This window comes from Gopherus evgoodei, unplaced genomic scaffold (assembly GCF_007399415.2).
Source record: "Gopherus evgoodei ecotype Sinaloan lineage unplaced genomic scaffold, rGopEvg1_v1.p scaffold_44_arrow_ctg1, whole genome shotgun sequence".
Taxonomy (NCBI): Eukaryota; Metazoa; Chordata; order Testudines; family Testudinidae; genus Gopherus; species Gopherus evgoodei.
This window is the reverse complement of record NW_022060065.1, coordinates 708,166-727,776: the sequence shown is the minus strand read 5'-3', so window position 1 is coordinate 727,776 and position 19,611 is coordinate 708,166. Positions and strand designations below refer to the sequence as shown.

Sequence of the window (19,611 nt, the reverse complement as noted above, 5' to 3'; positions counted from 1 at the left end):
AGATGAATCTTTACTTATTTGTAAAGTACTTATTTGACTCCCTGGGAATATGTACGTCTGCCCCAAAAAGGAAGTATTGCAGCCAGCCTTCCAAATATAGACTGCCAATTCAACAGTTTATCACAAGTGGTCTGCAGATGACCTTCGTAAGAAGAGTACAAAAGTCTCGTTTCCCTGCACCTCCCACATCTACATCAAGAAAATATATTTTACGGGAGTCTGAGAGCTACAAAAATTTAATGATACCACAACTATCTGATCTGCGTGTATCCTTTGGGGGTCATTGAGTACACTGTTCCCACAACAGGAGTGCTGACATAATGGATAAGTGGGTATTATTCAATCTGGCTAAGTGGTTGAGTTTCCGTCCTTCCTTCCTACAAAAACCTTCATTCCTGTCCCTCTTCAGGGATCATTCTCTCAAGGGGATTCTCAGGTAGGAAGTGGAATCCCTCCTCCAGCAAAGGAAAAGGTTGTTACTCTATGTGCTTCCTAGTCCCCAAAAAGAAGGGAGGGTGGAGACCTGTCCTTCATCTCTGCAATCTCAACCACTTTATTTGGAAGCTGAAATTTTGCATGGTCATTCTGGCATCAATAATCCCATCCCTGGAAAAATACATTTGGTTTACAGCTGTTGATATGAAGGAAACTTGTTTTCACTTGGGTATTCATTGGTCCCACAGACATTTTCTCAGATTCATAGTGGATCCTGGCCATTTCCAATACAGAGTGCTCCCATTCAGCTTTGTCACTGCCCCCAGGGTCTTTACCAGGGTCTTTTTGGTAATAGCAGCTCATGATGAAACTGTTGCATCTCAATCTTCCTCATCTCAGTTTATTGGCTTCTCATTGCCAGGATATGTCAAGGAGCCTGTGAGTTGACCTGAATAATGCTACATTCCCTAGAAGTCAATAGGGAAGAATGTAGTTGGAAAGCCTATCCTCTCTCCCTGATGCAAACTGTAGACTTCCTAGGGACCACCCTAGATTCAGTCACAGGGAGAGCTTATCTACCAAGGAACAGGCTTCTGATAGTGAGCTACCTGACCGATCAAGTTATGCACAACTCCCGAACTCCAGTCAGAACTTGTCTTTTTCCCTCCTAAGTTGCCTGTCGGCATGGTTCAGTGTATTCACCAACCAAACACACCAGAGTAATGTCTTCTCTAACGTGGTGGAAAGATCCCCATCAGCTATGTGTGGTCATCCCCTTCCCACCCTCCTTGCCAGACAAGATGATCATTATTGATTCCTCTTTTATACTGTGGAACCAACATGGACAGCCATATGGACCAGGGCACTTGGGCTCCCTGAGAGGCCAGGTTTCACACAAACTTTTTGAAACTTCAGGCAGAAGCTTCCTAGTTTTTCCTGCAATTTACTCGATCCAGCCATGTCCTTGTAATGTCAAACAATATGACAGCCTTCTTCTACATTAACAAACAGTGAGGGGCAAGATCCATCCTCTGTGTAGAAGCGGTTACCATAAGGAATTTGTGCATCAGGCATCAAATCACCTGGGTAGCAGGTCACTTTCAGATAGTGTTGATGGGCATCCTCAGCAGGCATTTCACCATTGATAATGAGTGGAAATTGCACCATTCAATAGTGAACAACATCTTTGGTCAGTGGGGGACTGCCCATGTGGAATCTGTTCACCTCTCAGATGAACAGGAAATGCTACATACACTTTTCCTCAAGAGCTCTAGAACTATACTCTCAGGCCTGGTCTACACTACGCGTTTATACTGAATTTAGCAGCGTTAAACCGATTTAATCCTGCACCCATCCACACAACAAAGCCCTTTATATCGATATAAAGGGCTCTTAAAACCGATTTCTGTACTTCTCCCCGACAAGGGGAGTAGCGCTGAAATCGGTATTGCCATGTAGGATTAAGGTTAGTGTGGCCGCAATTTGATGGTATTGGCCTCCAGGTGGTATCCCACAGTGCACCATTGTGACCGCTCTGAAAAGCGATCTGAACTTGGATGCACTAGCCAGGTAGACAGGAAAAGCCCTTTGAACTTTTGAATTTTGTTTCCTGTTTGCCCAGCTTGGAGCGCTGATCAGCGCGGGTGGCCATGCAGTCCCAAATCCAAAAAGAGCTCCAGCATGGACTGTACGGGAGATACTGGATCTGATCGCTGTATGGCAGACAAATCTGTTCTATCAGAGCTCCGTTCCAGAAGACAAAATGCCAAAGCATTTGAAAAAATCTCCAGGCTATGATAGATAGAGGCCACGGCAGGGACTCAACACAGTGCTGTGTGACAAGCGTAATGGAAAGCCAAAGAATCAAATGGACGCTCATGGAGGGAGGGAGGGGGGACTGAGGACTCGAGCTATCCCGCAGTTCCTGCAGTCTCCGAAAAACATTGGCATTCTTGGCTGAGCTTCCAATGCCTGAAGGGTCAAAAGCATTGTCGCCAGTGGTTCAGGGTATGTTGTCAATTTACACCCCCTCCAAAGAAAAGGTCGAAAAATCGTATCTCGCCTCTTTTCAATGTCACCATATGTCTACTGGATGCTGCTGGTAGCCGGGGTGCTGCAGCGCTAAACAGCAGCATCCTCCCCCCTCCCCGGTGGCAGACGGTACGGTACAATATGACTGATAGCCGTCCTCGTCGTCATCCTGTGAATGCTCCTGGCTGGCCTCGGTGAGGTCATCCGGGGGCTCTTGGGCAAAAATGGGAATGACTCCCGGTCATTCCCTTCTTTAAGCTTTGTGTCCTGGAGATTCAGTCGTGGTAGATGGTGCAATAGGGCTGGTAACCGTCCTCATCATAGCAGCTGGAGGTTGAGCTCCTCTTCTTCCCCCACACCCCCTCATTTCATGTCTAATGTAGATTCTGGACTATCATAGCAACAGGAGGCTGTTCTCCTCTTCCCCCCACCTTTTAATGAGTAATGGAGATGTCTGCCTGGAATATCATAGCAGCTGGAGGCGCATTTTATCTCACTAAAAAGTCAGTGTTTCTTATTCCTGCATTCTTTATTACTTCATCACACAAATGGGGGGATAACTGCCACGGTTGCCCAGGAGAGGTGTGGGAGGAGAGAAGCAACGGGTGGGGTTGTTGCAGGGGCACTCCCTAGAATGGCATGCAGCTCATTATTTCTGCAGGATATCTGGGGCTCTGACCTGGAGCGGCTGTGCTCTCTGGTTCTCTAGTAGACTTGCCTCATATTCTAGGCAGGACTGACTCTATTTTTAGACAAAACATAAAGAAGGGAATGACCTGGGAAGTCATTCCCATTTTTGTCCATGCGCCCCTAGCCGACCTCAGCGAGGCCAGCCAGGAGCACCCATGACATCAGCAGATGGTACAATATGACTGGTAACCATCATTGCCAATTTCCAAAGCAGCAGATGGTGCAATAGGGCTGGTAACTGTCTCTGCTACCTTGCAAAGACAAATGAATGCTGCTGTGTAGCACTGCAGTACCGTGTCTGTCAGCAGCATCCAGTACACATACGGTGACAGTGAAAAAAGGCAAAACAGGCTCCATGATTACCATGCTATGGCATCTGCCAGGACAATCCAGAGAAAAAGGGCGCGAAATGATTGTCTGCCGTTGTTTTCACGGAGGAAGGATTGAGTGATGACATTTACCCAGAATCACCTGCGACACTGTTTTTGCTCCATCATGCATTGTGATCTCAACCCAGAATTCCAATGGGTGGGGGAGACTGCTGGAACTATGGGATAGCTACCCACAATGCAATGCTCCGGAAATCACTAGCCTTGGTACATGGACGCACATCACCGAATTAATGTGCTTAGTGTGGCCGCGTGCACTCGACTTTATACAATCTGTTTTACAAAACCAGTTTATGTAAAATCAGAATAATCCCATAGTGTAGACATACCCCTAGGATGGTGGTCTCCTTCTCCCCTGGAGAGAGCGGCTGAGCTGTGCCTTTCCTTCCTTACTGCTCCTATTTCAGGTCTTTTTGGAAAATTTGTCAGGACAAGGCATGTCATTCTTATTGCCCTCAGTTGGCCCAGACAGTTTTGGTTCCTGAATCTCCTACAAATATCAACTTATTCTCCAATAAGCATCCAGTCCTTTCCTGATTTCTTGAGAATGGGGTTTGGATGGTTGATCCTGCCTAAGTGCTTCATCTCATGTTTTGGTTTTTGGATGGGCATCAACACTGGAACTTTCCTGCTCTGAAGCTGTACAAACCATCTTTAATAGCAGAAAAATAATGCTATTTAGCCAAGTGGAAGCATTTTTCCATTTGTGCACAGCAGAAACGCATCTTCTGAGTCAGCAGATTTTCCCTTTATTTTGGACTGTCTTTTCTCTCAGAATGTTTGGGCTTTTTCTCAGTTCTATATAAGTCCACCTGGCACCAATTATGTGCTGTCCACCATCAGATGGTTATTCAATTTTCACTTCTGCATTGACCAATATTTGAAGGGCCACATTAGAACCTTCCCACTAGTAAGGAAACCTGCTCCTCACTGGCACTTAAAACTTGTACTTCCATCACTCATTAAGCCTCCCTTTGAACTATTGCCATACGTTCCATGTCTCATTTTTCACTTAAAGTTGCATTTCTTGTGGGCCATCAGCTCAGCCAGGAGGGTAGGTGACCTGGTACCCCGATGACAGATCCGGAATACTCCGACTCTGACTACATGTGAACTTTACCCCAAAAGTAGTTTTTGAGTTTCATTAAACCAGCTAATCCACTTTTTTTTCCCCAAAACTTCATACATCTAGGAGGAGGGGAGACTACATTCCCGCCTTCAACCTGCAAAGGACACAACCAACCAGAAAACTAGCAGATTTTTTTGCTATAGCAGAATGAGTGTGAGGTCAAGCTGTGCCCTCTGAGGGGATCTCTAAATGGACCTCAGGTTGTATCCTGCTCCGCTACCAGTTGTTGCATCTTTCTTTCCTTCATTGGGTGAGGGCTCATTTTACAAGAGCACAAGCAACTTCAGTGGAAGTACTTTTACTTGACATTTGCCGGGCAAGTACGTGAAGTTCCATCCACTTACTTTGAGAGATGGTATGCTCTAGTGCAGAATTTCTCTGCTGACAACTTTTGGTACCGTGATCCTCCAAATGACTCTGCTGTCTGCATCCTTGCACCTTCCTTCTACTTGAGTACTGCTGATCATTCATCCATAGTGGAATACATATAGGGACCAGCACTTGCAGAAGAAGAGGAAGTTCCTTATCTTTTGGTAACTGGAGAGTCTTTGAGGTATGTGGTGGCTATCTGTATTCCACTATCCATCCTCCTTCCCCTCTGCTTTGAATCTTTATTAGATGTGTGGTAGAGAAGGAACTGGAGAGGCCGTTCGTTTGCTCTGCCGCTTTATGCCCTCAGTTGGAAAAAGAAGGGAGGGCAAAGGCACGTGCACAGACCAACAACACTACTTGCAAGAATTTTCCAACTCTAGTCACATAAGCGGATGTGCACACTCTCAGTGGAATACAGATAGGAACTACACATCTTGAAGAACCTCCAGTTATTACAAGATAGGTAACTTCCTCTTCCACTACACACTAAATTTATTTTTGCAATTTGGAAGAGGATATGAAATGAAATTTTAATTTTTTAAATGTTTTATATGTAGAAAGAGAAACAAAACCACACCCCACCATTATCTCTAGTGCTTTTTTCAAGTTAAAATCTTCAGCTTTTATATAAACACCAATATATTGCTTATTTCGGATCTGTAGAAGAACCAAATGCAATTATATTTTTAAGCTACTTAAGGTTTTATTAAAAATGTAACAAGTGATTTCCTGTTTATTTTATAGGAACTCATAAAGGATGGGCTGCAGTGCAAATGCGTTTGCTTCATGAGTTAGTGTATGCTTCAAGAAGAATGGGAAACCCTGCTCTTTCTGTCCGACACTTGTCCTTCCTTCTCCAAACCATGTTGGATTTTCTCTCTGATCAAGGTAGGATTTTTTTATAGGTAAATTACTTTTTTCTGTATGATAGTGAAGATGTGATGTGATATTAATGCTTTGAAATGTACTTAAATTAATACGTTCTAGGGGTGTCATCTTAAAGGGGATTGAGTGAAAACTTTGTCCCAGGTGCACAGAAGAAAGACGAGGTGCAGTGGATGTGTTGTTAATTAGCTCGTAACTTTATATGCTTAACATATCTGGGAATACTCAGCAATAAATTATACAGTACAGGTCATCATTTCTTCCTTAATTGTTTTCACCTACTTGGGAGGGCTGCTGTGAGCCTGTCCTACTGTGGTCCCAGTCCATTATTGAGATCTTGCTCCTCTTTCCTTATATTAGGGTTCAGGGTGGGCTAAAAAAGGGGTGTGATCATCTCACTGTACCAGGTAATAGGAGATTCAATCCCCTTTTCCTAGCTTCCTTATGGGATGCCTTCGGCTAAATCCATTTCCAACTCCTGTTAATCAGGAAATTGTGTCCCTTTTTCATCAATTACCTGTACTGGACACGGAGAAATCAGGAATTAGTTTTGCTTCATTCCCTCAACTCCTGTTTGCTTCATTCCCTCAACTCCTAACCCTCCTGGATAGTTAATAGTTCCTTTCCTAATGTCAGCTAAAACTTTATCTACTCTCTGGTTGAAGAGGTGTATCCCATTGTCCCTGGATAACTCTGGTACCAGGTTTTATTTTATTTTTTTTATTTTGCATGCAATCCATCAAATTCACCAATCCTCTGAATTTCAGATGTTTGACACATCGTCTGGCCTTGTCAATCCATGGAGGCCTGGCAGCAACCCAGCATTCCCTCTACTACAGCATTTCACAGTTGCTCCCAGGAAAAGGTCCTCCTAGATCTGATTTAAATCTCTGTGCCCTTATGATTAAATAAACGCAATAACGAAATCTAAATAGTTTTTACTCTAGATATACTATAATAATTTCTAGTGGCTTCTTTCTGACTGCCAGAGTATAAAAAGGGCATCAGCTGGTCCCAGAACATGCACCTTTTGCCACACCAACTCAAATTCACCTAGTTACTAAGAACGAGCTGTGAATCTCTGGGAAACTGGCTGCTTGGATGTTTTGGCTCAAAGCCGGCAGGCTCAAACATTGACTATGACTAAGACTACGTTTATATCATGGAGGTCATGGAAGCATGGAATCTGTGACTTCCAGAGACCTCTGTGACATTCCTTGCTTCAGCCCCAGGGACTTCTGGACTCTGGAGCAAGCAGCCACTGGGGCCCTGGCAGGGTCCCAGCTACTAGTGACAGTCTCCTGAGGGGGCCCTCCTTAGGGTTTTAGTGACAGGCGACAGCCTTGTGAGAGGGTGGGAAGGGGGACGTCTAGGGCAAGTGGCTCGGGGTGTCCTGTTTTCTCTTTAAGAAATATATGGTCATCCTGCAGTTCCCAGCTTCTGTGAGTGGAGGGGGGGCCCTCTGCAGCTTCCAGCTGCGGCAGGCAGAGGGGGAACTCCCAGCTACCACAGTGGTGGGGGAAACTATGAAGCTGCAGCAGCAAAAGTCACAGACAAGTCACTGCTTCTGTGAATTTTTGTTTGTTTTACTAAAAATACCCATGACGAAATCTTAGCCTTAACTGCGACCTGGTATTTTGCTCTCCGTAGAGCACTCCTCTGTTCAAGGTGACTCAGGGCTGCCTCACTACTGAGATCCAGCAATGAGCTTCCAAGGGGAACTGGCCACTCTACCTGTTGGCCAGATGCACAATATTTTGCTTGCATGGTCAGTCACCAACTCCTGTAACCGATTCACGTATCCTGAAGGAAGGGATAAACATGAAGAGTTTAGCGCATACCTCTGAATTATCCTCCCCAACAAGGGCTTCCTTGTATGTATTTGGATGCCACCACTGATAAGAATAACTGTTGAACTTGTATTCTAAGCTGTTCTGTGGATGTAACAAATGCAGTCTTGAATTAATGGGATGCCATTTCACCAGGCGAATCCAAACAATACATGCTCTTTGACATGGCCATGAACTGAAGTTCTTCTTCGAGTGATTGCTCATATCCATTCCAGTTAGGTGTGCGCGCCGCGCGTGCACATTCGTCAGAAAACTTTTACCCTAGCAACTCAGTGGGCCGGCAGGTCGCCCCCTAGAGTGGCGCCATCATGGCGCTTGATATATACCCCTGCCGGCCCACCCGCTCCTCAGTTCCTTCTTACCGCCCGTGTCGGTCGTTGGAACAGTGGAGCGCAGCTTAGCTGACCTCCACTTCCCTAGCTACTCGTAGTTCTCGTATATAGTTATGCAGTTATAATCCTTTTATATATATATATTTGTATACTTATACGTTTTTCTTTGCTAACATAGTTAGTTTAGTAATTGTTAGCGGGGTTCAGGAAGTAGCCCCTTCCATGAACCTGGTGCCGGAGCCCATGCACGGCTCACCGGGTTTTAAAATGGGCTCGGCCTGCCAGAAGCCGATGCCGAAGGGAGATCCACACGGCTCCTGTTTGAAGTGCCTCAGGGAATCACACTTGACAGCTAAGTGCCCCATTTGCAAGGCTTTTAAGCCGAGAACAAAAAGGAGCGGGACTTTCACTTACCCCTCCACCTTGGGCGCCGAGCGATGATCGAGCGGCTGGCAGAAGTGCCTCCTCGGCACCGGACCTCGCCGGTACTGCCACGGCCTTTCGGCACCGGCCGTCGCCGGCACCGAAGTCAACTTGGCACCGCTCCCTTCCTCCGAGGTCGAGAGAGCCTACGATTCCTGCTGGTGCCTGACGGCTCCCCGGCACGCGCCGTGGTTGAGCCCCCTGCTCCTGCTGCTTCCGTGCCACCTGCATCACAGCCAGAGAGCTCGTCTAAGTCGGATCGCCCGGCACCGACACCTGCTGCGGCACCGACGACGTCGGCACCGTCGATCCCGGTCCCACAAGGGCCATAGAATCCGGTGCCTGACGGCTCCCCGGCACGCGCCGTGGTTGAGCTACTGCTCCTGCTGCTTCCGTGCCAACGGCACCGCAGCCAGAGGGCTCGTCTAAGTCGGATCGCCCGGCACCGACACCTGCTGCGGCACCGACAATGTCGGCACCGTCGATTCCAGTCCCACAAGGGCCGTCGAATCCGGTGCCTGACGGCTCCCCGGCACGCGCCGTGGTTGAGCTTATTGCTCCTGCTGCTTCCGTGCCAACGGCACCGCAGCCAGACAGCTCATCTAACTCGGATCGCCCGGCACCGACACCTACCGAAGCTCTGACGACCTCGGTACCGTCGATCCCGGTCCCACGAGGGCCGTCGAATCCGGTGCCTGACAGCTCCCCAGTATGCACTGTGGTTGAGCCTGCTGTTCCCTCCACGCCGGAGACATTACCAGCGGCGAGGGATCTCATTGCCATGACAGAGTCGATGCTGCCTGACCCCGGCATCGCCGGTGCGGGTAATACAGTCTCTTCATGTGACCGTCCTCTGTCAGCACAGCAGAGCGGCACCGTTCATGATCACGGTCCCGCAGACACTCCAGGTCCTGTCGGCACGCCCGACACCACTTACAGTCCCGGTGCTGTTTTCCTCATCGGTACTGGTCGCACTCGCTGCTCCGGTCGGTATCCCGTTCGCCGAGCCGCTATTGGCACCGTTCCGACACCCGGCACTGCGACAGGTACCTTGACTCCTGTAGCCTCTCCCCGAGCCTCGAGATCTCGGTCGACCTCCTGGCACCGTTCTGGTTGCGGGTCTGGATCTCGTTCCAGGTACCGGTGCGCCTCCCGGTGCCGGTCCCCGGTGCCGAGTTAGGCAAGGTCCGATAGTCAGAGACTCTGCCTGTGCCTTCTTTTAGTACCTCCATGGTCATCCGGACACGCATCCGTGTCATCCCACATGCGCGGATCTTATGCTCAGGACCACGATTCTGATATGATGGCCAGCGGGCGCCAGCCCCGAATCCGAAAGAGGCTTGGCGAATGAACCTGCTTGGCCGCCAGGTGTATTCTGCAGAGGCCCTGCAGCTCTGGGTAGCAAAGCAACAAGCCTTGCTTAGCTGCGATAATTGTAGCACCTGGGTGAAGGTAGTTTAGTTTATGGAGTTTCTCCCTCAAAACTCCCGCCAAGAGTTCGCTGCCGTCTTGAAGGACGGGGGGAAAAAGGTACCCAGAGCGTCCCTCCAGGCCTCGTTGGACGCAGCAGACTCTGCAGCCAGGACTCTGGCCTTTGGTGTCACCATGAGGTGCATCTCATGGCTTCAGGTTTCAAACCTCCGGCCAGAGCTGCAGTATGCCATTCAGGATTTACCCTTTGTTGGTACAGGCCTCTTCGCGGCAAGGACAGCCCCAGGCTGCGAAGCCTGATGGACAATAAGGTCCTATTGCGCTCTCTCAGCATGCATATGCCAGCGACCAAACGCAGGCCTTTTCTGTCCCCAGCTGCCATACTCTGTGCCTAGCCAGAGACAGGACTTTGGCAAACGGCGAGGCCAAGGTGGTCGCAGACGAATGTCAGGACCCCTAAAGAGCCAAGGTCAAGGTCCCTCGCAATTACCACTGGGACCAAAGACGAACCCTCCAAGGTGCGCCTGAGGGCGGTGTACCAGTCACAGGCCGGGATCCCAATCCCGCTTTCTCCTGGCGTGGCCCCAGTTAATTTCAGGTCGCTGGGTCCTGCACACGGTGGAGCATAGGTACCACCTCTAATTTGTTCCAGCCCTGTCCCCCTTCAGCGGACGAAAGGGGCAAGGGGTTTTACTCCCATTATGCCCTAGTCCCCCACTCGAACGCAGGCTCAGACCTTCCTAGTCCTGCACGGACTCAACCGGTTTAGAATAAGGTTGAAGTTCCGCACGGTATCCCTGGGAACCATTATTCCATCCTTGCCTCCTGGGGGCTACTATGCCGCCCTGGATATGAAGGACGCGTACTTTCGCAACGCCATCTTCCCTCCGCACAGGAGATACCTCCGCTTTCTAGCCAACTGTCAGTACTTCTGGTTTACGGCCATAGTCGCCGCCTACCTTCGCTGATGTCGGATATGCGTTTTTCCGTATCTGGATGATTCGCTTATCCGAGGAGACTCTGAGACACAAACCACTCAGCGTGTGGGCATCGTCACGGTCTTATTCACAGGTCAAGGCCTGATGATTACTATAGAGCAATCCACTCTGGTTCCCACGCAGAGGTTGGACTTCCTAGGGGCTATCCTGGTCTCCTACCTAGCCGGAGCCTGCTTATCACAACTGCGGTTTTAGGCGATGGCAACAATCATCTGAGGTCTGCAGGCTTTCCCAACGACCTCGGCTCGTATTTGTCTCAGTCTCCTGAGTCCATGGTTGCCCGCAAGTTTGTAACCAAACACGCCAAGCTCCGCCTCCGTCCTCTCCAAGTCCGGCTCACCTCGGCATACCACCGGACAGGGAGCCGATGGTCATGGTAGTCACCTCTGAGCTTAAGGCCTTTGGTCTTCTCGGGGGCTGGCATTCCACATCAATGCCCCAAAAATGAGAGTAGTCCGCCTGGCGTGCCAGGGGTTCCAGCGGCAGCTGCGAGGCCGTTGTATCTCGGTGTTTACAGCCAACACAATGGCCATGTGCTTCATGACTATCCAGGGAGGGACATGGTCCTCCCCCCCCTTTTGTCAGGAGGCCATCCATTTCCGGGACTTTTGCATGGCCCACTCGATGGAGCTGGTGACGTCCTTTCTCCCAGGCGTTCGGAACGTCTTGGCGCTTTGACTCAGCAGGTCTTTCCTGTCTTACGACTGATCACTCTGCCCCTTGTGAGGCATTCTGCTTTCCAGAAGTGGAGATGTTTCCTCACATAGACCTGTTCGCTCACCGCGAGAGCAGAAAATGCCAGATGTTCTGCTCCTTCCAAGGTCTCTCCTCGGGATCGATCTTGGATGCATTCCTGGTGCCGGGGAAAGGCCAACTTCGTTATGCCTTCCCACTGGTTCATTAGGTCCTGCTCAAACTCCGCAGGGGCAGAGCGCGCATCATCATGATCACTCCAGAGTGGTCCAGGCAGCACTGATATACCACGTTGCTCGGCTTGTCAATAACAGACCCAGTTACCCTGCCACTCCACCCAGACCTCATCACTCAGGGCAATGACAGGCTTCGTCACTCGGACCTGCAGCCTCTTCGCCTCACGGTGTGGCTGCTGCGTAACTGAGCCGGGGTGACAGGAAGCCTTCCACCTGGTCAACGTACCGGGCCAGGTGGAAGCGTTCTTCTACAGCTGCAATACGCTCGATCTTGCTCCTGCTGAGGTCTCGATCCCCTCTATTTGGCCTGCCTCTGGCCTTCAGCGGCAGGACCTGGCGGTATCATCGCTGAGGATACACTCAGCAGCCATCTCTACCTTTCAGCCAGGCTAAGGTGGACGTTCCGTGTTCTCACGCTCTATGGGTTCGAGGTCCCTCAAGGGCTTGGAGCGCTTGCACCCTCGGGTGTGCCGCCCAGCCCCAACCTGGGACCTCAACCTAGTTTTAACCAGACTTATGTCTCCCCCAGTCGAGCCGTCCACGACTGGCCCTCTGCTATACTTGTCTTGGACAACATCTTTCCTCGTAGCTGTTACATCGGCCAGACGGGTCTCGGAGCTCAGAGCTCTTACAGTGGTTCCGCCGTACACTAGGTTTCACAGAGACAAGGTGCAGTTATGACCGCACCCGGCTTTCCTCCCTAAGGTGGTTTCGGCCTCTCATGTTACCCACAGCTCAACGCAATGGGCACAACCATTGCACTCCTTGAACATCTGTGGAGTGCTCGCATTTATATTGCGCTGACAGAACCATTTCGTAAGGTGCCCCAGCTCTGTCACGGTAGCGGGCCAAAGGGAGGGCTTGCTTGTTTTCCTCTCAGAGGATCTCATCTTGGGTGATGACGTACATCCGCACTTGTTATGATTTGGCTCATATTTCCCCAAGCCACATCATCGTACACTCTACCAGGGCTCAGGCTTCATCTGCCGCCTTGCTGGCTCGTGTTCCTACCCACGAGATCTGTCGCGCAGCTCCATTGGTCCTCAGTCCATACCTTTGCTTCGCAGTATGCCCTGGTTCAACAGTCAAGAGAGGCTGTAGCCTCTGGCTCAGCAGTTTTCATTCTGCCACATTTCACTCCGACCCCACCGCCTACGTAAGGCTTGGGATTCACCTAACTGGAATGGATATGAGCAATCACTCGAAGAAGAAAAGACGGTTACTCACCTTTGTAACTGTTGTTCTTCGAGATGTGTTACTCATATCCATTCCACACCCGCCCTCCTTCCCCACTGTCGGAGTAGCCGGCAAGAAGGAACTGAGGAGCGGGTGGGCCGGCAGGGGTATATATCAAGCGCCATGATGGCGCCACTCTAGGGGGCGACCTGCCGGCCCACTGAGTTGCTAGGGTAAAAGTTTTCCGACGAATGTGCACGTGCGGCGCGCACACCTAACTGGAATGGATATGAGCAACACATCTCGAAGAACAACAGTTACAAAGGTGAGTAACCGTCTTTTTCCTTTCATGAGGTAACTCCCTCCCCTGTGAAGAGAGTGGCACCTACAATAAGCAAGTCTGTACTACTTTGGGCAAATCCTATCCTCCCCCATGCTTTTGTAGTATTATGACTCACCTGGATGTCCCTTATGTGATTTTTTTTTTTGAGAGTCAGGGTGTCAGATATGTTAGCTCTCTTGCAGATCCCTCAATTCCAAAGTCTCATCTAAATCCTTTCCTTGCTAGAGAACTAAATTCTTCCACATCCCCAATGTATAGAATGTTCACAGTGCTAGTTGCTTTGCATTAAGACAAAACTGTCAATTAAGAACCAACCTTCAAGAGATCTAGAAGCACCAGAATGGCCTCCACACTGACACTAACTCTCAAATTCTGCTGATCCCATATTCTGAGTGACTTGAAGTGGCCGTTATCAACATGGACCGCTGCTTGAATTGCCGCTCTCATGCCTGACTTAATTCTTGCAAGTAGTCACTGTCACTGGGATGGGAAAAATCTCTTGTAGGGTTTATGTTCCCATCCCTTGACAACGTTCAGCTGGACTCTGGTATCTCATGCTCCCCTTCAAGAAAATACTGTTGCACTGACTAAGGAATTGCCCAAGCCAATGAAAAACCTCCATCTCTTAATTTTCCATCAGTATATATTGTCTCGTTTTGATTAGGGAGGCAGCTGACTGTCAAGTGTAAAATACCCCTTCCAAGGCCACCGCCTGGGTTATGAAATGAAAGGTGTCCACACTTTGTAGTTCATGAAAAGTAATCTTCCTGGATGCCCTGGTCCTCCCAGCAAATGTATGCAATTCTTCCAGTTTATTAACAGTGAATAGAGATACCTGCCTGTATCTAAGTAATTGCTACACTTCCAGCTCTCTAGTGGAAAAATTGTAGGTAGCCTCCCGGCCCTGCTCACTTGTTGGAAGCACTCATACTAGCTGCCACACTGGATTGCCCCACAATCGCACATTCTCTCTCTCTGCTGTAGGAAGAGAGCCTAGCCAGCCACCCTGCCCCTAAAGGAATCACTCTGCTGATTAGTGATTGATGAGAGACTTCCTTTTGGTTGCCTGATGTATAAATATAATTCTCCTCCACTCACCAGTGTTCATGGTGGCTCAGTGCACCCACTTGGTCTGTCCTCCCTCTCTTTTTCTCTCTCATATCCCAAGTGCAGTAGGGCACCTGAAAGGAGCCCCATTCCCTTTATTTTGGGACAGCTAGGCAAAGACCCACCATATTCAGTTATGGTGAGCACATGTGAGGGGGAAAAACAAGAATAAGTAATTTTGTTTTCTTCTGAAATAAAATATTTTTTTAATAGAGATTAAGGAATACAGGTGAAGAACAATAGTTGATTGCAAACTCTCAGATGAACTCAACATATTAAAAGGATGAAATTGCACAAGCAAAAGAGAAATTAAATTAACATAATAAACAAGCTGTTGTACCATTTCTTAGCTTCTGTTTTGTATTCTACACTTCATGTGTAACATTACAATGAAATATCTTAAAACATTTTCCATATGCAAATAGGATTGACTGCCTTATGCTACAGTGTTTTCTTTGTACAAGTTATGCATAGACACAAACATAAAGGGATTGATTTATGAGGGAGGATTAAAAAGTCATTTGTGTTGCTCAAACCATTACTAAGGATGTTTTTAGCTGTATGCAAGTCTTAATAGTGGGAGGTGGTATTTGAGATGACATGACTGAAACTGAGTAATAGATGAAGTTAAGAAAACATGTACTCCTAGACTGAATATATTGGGAACACCTGTTGACAAGCACAATCTAATAGTTTGAATAGCCTTCTAAGGCGATGGGGCAGTGATGCCATCATTAAGTTTGACACATCAATCCTTAAGCAGCTGCACATAATAGAATCACAACGCAACAAGGTTTAACTTAGAACTACTTATACTTGCTGGAAGTATTGGAGGTTGGATGCACTTAACTGAATTTCCTCCCTTTTTCTGTCTGTATTTCAAATTACATTTCAGTGAAGTTTGTTTGCTGGGTTGGTTCCAGGATATTAGACGCAAGATGGGTGAGGAAGTATCTTTTATTGGATAGACTTTTGTTGATGAAAGAGACAAACTTTCAAGCTACCCAGAGCTGCTCTTTTTAGGCTTGTCTCTTTCATCAACAAAAGTTGGTCCAGTAAAAGGTTGATCTCGCCCACCTTGTCTCTGATGGAGTTGTTGGTCCATTTGTCATTAAACAGTAGTTAGAACATCAGTGATTGCCAGTGTTGTCAGCACGTTTGTCAGTTGTAGAATTAATCAGATTTAACATTGGTAGGATTTTTTGGAGGGGAAAATATAAACAAGGCCCAAGAGGAAAACAAAAGGTGACAACTACTGTTACTCTCCTCTTGCCAGGTATTTGGTTTTTTGATGAAAAAATCTTTGAAATAAACTTATTTATTGACTTAAGTAACAACACAGGACCCCATGATGAAAGTGTTTTTATTTTAATAACACACCTATTTTCAAAGGCAAGTTCTTTGCTCCCCGTAAACTAAACTTGTTTTTTTTTCCTTTTTTGACATTGTTGCTTCTGTGTTGGAGATGTAGGAGAACTAGGGGAACTGAACGAAATAATTACACATGAAGAATTGTTTTAAGAATGACTTTCTTTGGCAGCTCTCCAGCAAAGAGAGCAGCTCCTTCGCTCCAAATGGAGTCACTCTGTTTAGTGGTTTGAAAAAGTCGTATAGAAGGGATAGCAAATAAAGACACTATTTATATGCCCAACAGACAAATTTTCTCTTGAACTCTTAGGTAAATCTTGATATGCTGTTTTAATGATAAATTTATTTAAACACAGTAAAGAAATATAGGCTAGTTCACTTATATATGCAATTAAAAAAACAAATAACATCTGTAAATCATTTTTTTTTTCATGTCACTGTTCATCCTTTGACAAGTAATTGTATATGGACTGAATAGAGCAGTTCACTCCCAGCATGTCTACCAAGAGTGGTTTCTCTTGGGTTCATTTTGTCTTTATAGCAAATTACTTTATATCTGAAGCGCCAAACACAGAGGGGGAAAAAATGAACATAAGGGGAGTTGTGAAGCACAAAACCCAGAAAAGTTCATATTAAAATATTCTCAAAAATATTTTTATTTTTTAAACAAGGAATTGTCTCCTCTATTTAGTGCTTCTTAATAGTATTTTAGTTCCAGATTTTTAATAGAATTTAGGCATGTTACTTTTGTTGATTTCAATGGGAATTAAGTGGCTAAATACCTTTAAAATTTGGCTCCCAATGTGTCTCAGACATTAATTAATTCATCCTTACAGCATCTCTGTTTTAAAAACAGAAAGCAAGCCTCTACAAGCAGCTCCTGTCTTAGATCTGATGAACTCACTACACCTAATACACCACTTTCATGGTGTTTATCCAGGAACAGTAGCGTGTGAGGGCTCTACTGAAAACTTGTAACATCTTGCTACTCATAGTAATTGTCAGATGTGTATATGGGTAATATTTATGGAATAATGTAACTATATAGAAAAGTATGCCTTATGGTCTTGGACTAAGTTTGTCATCAAAGAATCTTATTCCTTGGCGATGGCCTATTCAAGTGGGGGTGATGTAATGAAATTGTCCACCTTAGCCCCATCCCAGAAAAGTCCATGGAAAACTGTCAAAGATAACTTCAAAAAATTGAAATCACTTTGAGGTAAAAAGGAAGATTGTGATACACATGGGGTCACCTTGTTTGCAAATAAAGGCAAAAGACTGATTCAGCATATTACAGAGTAGAGAAACACTCTGCATCCATTCACTGAGGAGACATCTTGTTGAGTTGGGGTGTTTGATGAAAGATTGGATCTTGGTTCCTGTCAAGCCATACAGTTCTACAACAGACTGGACTTTGAGGGGGGAAACCTACTTTATTAGACAGAAAAAGTAACTATTAGTGTAGGGCAGGGGTGGGAAAACTATAGCCTGTGGGCCACATCCGGCCCACCAGCTGTTTTAAACCGGCCCTCAAGCTCCCACTGGGGAGTGGGTTCTGGGGCTTGCCCTGCTCTGATGCTCCAGTCGGGGAGCAGGGTTTGGGGTTGCTCCGTGGGGCTCCTGGAAGCAGCGGCCTGTCCCCCCTCCAGCTCCTATGCACAGGGGCAGCAGGGGGCTCCAATCTGCATGCTACCCTCACAGCTCCCATTGGCTAGGAACTGCGGCCAGTGGGTGCTGCAGAGGCGGTGCCTGTGACGGGGCAGCACACAATAGAACTTACCCGGCTGTGCCTCCTAAGTAGGAACCGGAGGGGGGACAGGCGGCGGCGGCTGCTGCTGCTTCTGGGAGCTGCTTAAGGCAAGTGTCGCCCACAGCCTGTACCCCTGAGCCACCTCCCCTATCCTTACCCCCTCCCACCCTCAGAACTCTTTGGTCCCAGCCTGGAGCGCCCTACTGCACCCCAAAACTCTAATCCTCAGCCCCAGCCCAGAGCCTGCACCCCCATCTGGAGCCCTCATCCTCAGCTCCACCCTACACCTCCTGCCACAGCCCAAAGCCCCCACCCATATCCCAACCCCAATTTCATGAGCGTTCATGGCCTGCCAAACAATTTCTATACTCTAATGTGGGCCTCAGGCCAAAAAGTTTGCCCATTCCTGGTGTAGGGCCTAGTTTATGTGGAATTGTTTTGTGTTGTAACTATTTGTTTCCATCACTCTTATTTCTATTGGAATCTCCTAGTCTTTTTTTCTTATTTAGAAAAGTTTATTTAAGTGCTGTACATTATACAGGAGCAGTGATAGAAGGTAAAAGTGGTAAACTGGAGTACACTGCTCCTTTGGAAGCGCAGGATCTGGGATTTCTGTGAAGAGCCAGTGTGGACATCACAGGAGAACCCTTAAAGAGGAATCTGGGACTGGGGTGCACCTCTTCTTAAACTGCAAGACAAAGACAGGGTTGGCATAGCCTGGAGGAGCATGTTTGAATGGATGAAAGTCTGGTGGTGTTAGGGAGCTAACACCCAGCTGCCACAGGCAAGACACTCCCTTTTGTTGGAAGTGACCGTGTAACATAGTGACCCTCAGTTCTGGGTACCACAAGAACGGTGTCACATATCTTACTTAGGCCTGGTCTACACTACATGGTGAGGTTGACACAAGACAGCTTATGTCAGCCTAGCTGTGGACACTTCCCTTAAATTTGGCTCCCTGACATAAGTGCCTCTCTATGCTGAAAAACCACCTCCCCAATGGTGTAGAGTCACAATTGATAAAATTAGGTGAGCGCAATGTCAGTGTAGACATTGCATTGCTCATATTGACTGGTACCGGCCTTCAGTATCTGTCCCACACTGTTCCATGTTGACAGTGCAACAGTGACAGAACAAGGAGTAATGGTCTCAAGTTGCAGTGGTGGAGGTTTAGGTTGTATATTAGGAACAACTTTTTCACTAGGGGGGTGGTGAAGCACTGGAATGGGTTTCCTAGGGAGGTGGTGGAATCTCCATCCTTAGAGGTTTTAAGGCTTTGGCAAGCCTGACCTTAGGCTGGGATGATTTAGTTGGGGATTGGTCCTGCTTTGAGCAGGGGGTTGGACTAGATGACCTCCTGAGGTCCCTTCCAACCCTGATATTCTATGAATACAAGCACTTTTGATGAGGATGCGCACTGCTGACACAAGGAAACAGGAGCATGCGCGCACACAAGCGACTTAATAACTGCAGTAGCTGTATGCTGAGTGAGTTAGGTTGAGATTTTGTAGAGTAGACATGATCTTGTTTCTTCCTTCAGTAATAAATATGCATAGTTGTTTGAATCGTGTTTGTTTTTCATCATGGTGTCTCGTTAGGCATGGTAAGAACCTAATGTAACTTAAAATAATGTCACATCCCTAGATTTGCTTGGGCAGACTAAAGATTTGATCTATAAATTTTGTTTTCCTTTATTATAGGTTTTTAATAATTTTGAGGATAAAATTACTTGGCACTTGATACCTTGAAAACACCCCTTTGTTCCCCACAGGCTGGAGAAGGAAGAGTCATGGTTTGGCCAACCCTGATATTCATTAAGTGTTGGGATTGACTGTGGAAACCCCCACTCTCAAAAGAGGGGTCCCAGCTGCATCAATTCTGCAGTGATGGGAAGGGAAAATAATCCTTTCAGTTTCCTTAGTTATAAAGAATGAGGAAAAGAAAAAAAACATGGTTCTGTATAGAAGCAGCAT

General features: G+C 47.3%; 1 protein-coding gene across 2 annotated transcripts in view; it reads left to right on the top strand.

Annotated features, from left to right (window-relative positions):
- Positions 1–19,611, top strand: part of TRAPPC9 (trafficking protein particle complex 9) — a 742,651-nt gene that overhangs the window by 54,218 nt on the left and 668,822 nt on the right. For both annotated transcript variants that reach the window (XM_030546427.1, XM_030546428.1), the window contains exon 9: positions 5,791–5,934. In XM_030546427.1, the coding sequence (XP_030402287.1) occupies positions 5,791–5,934 (144 nt within the window). The remainder of the gene's footprint in view (positions 1–5,790; positions 5,935–19,611) is intronic.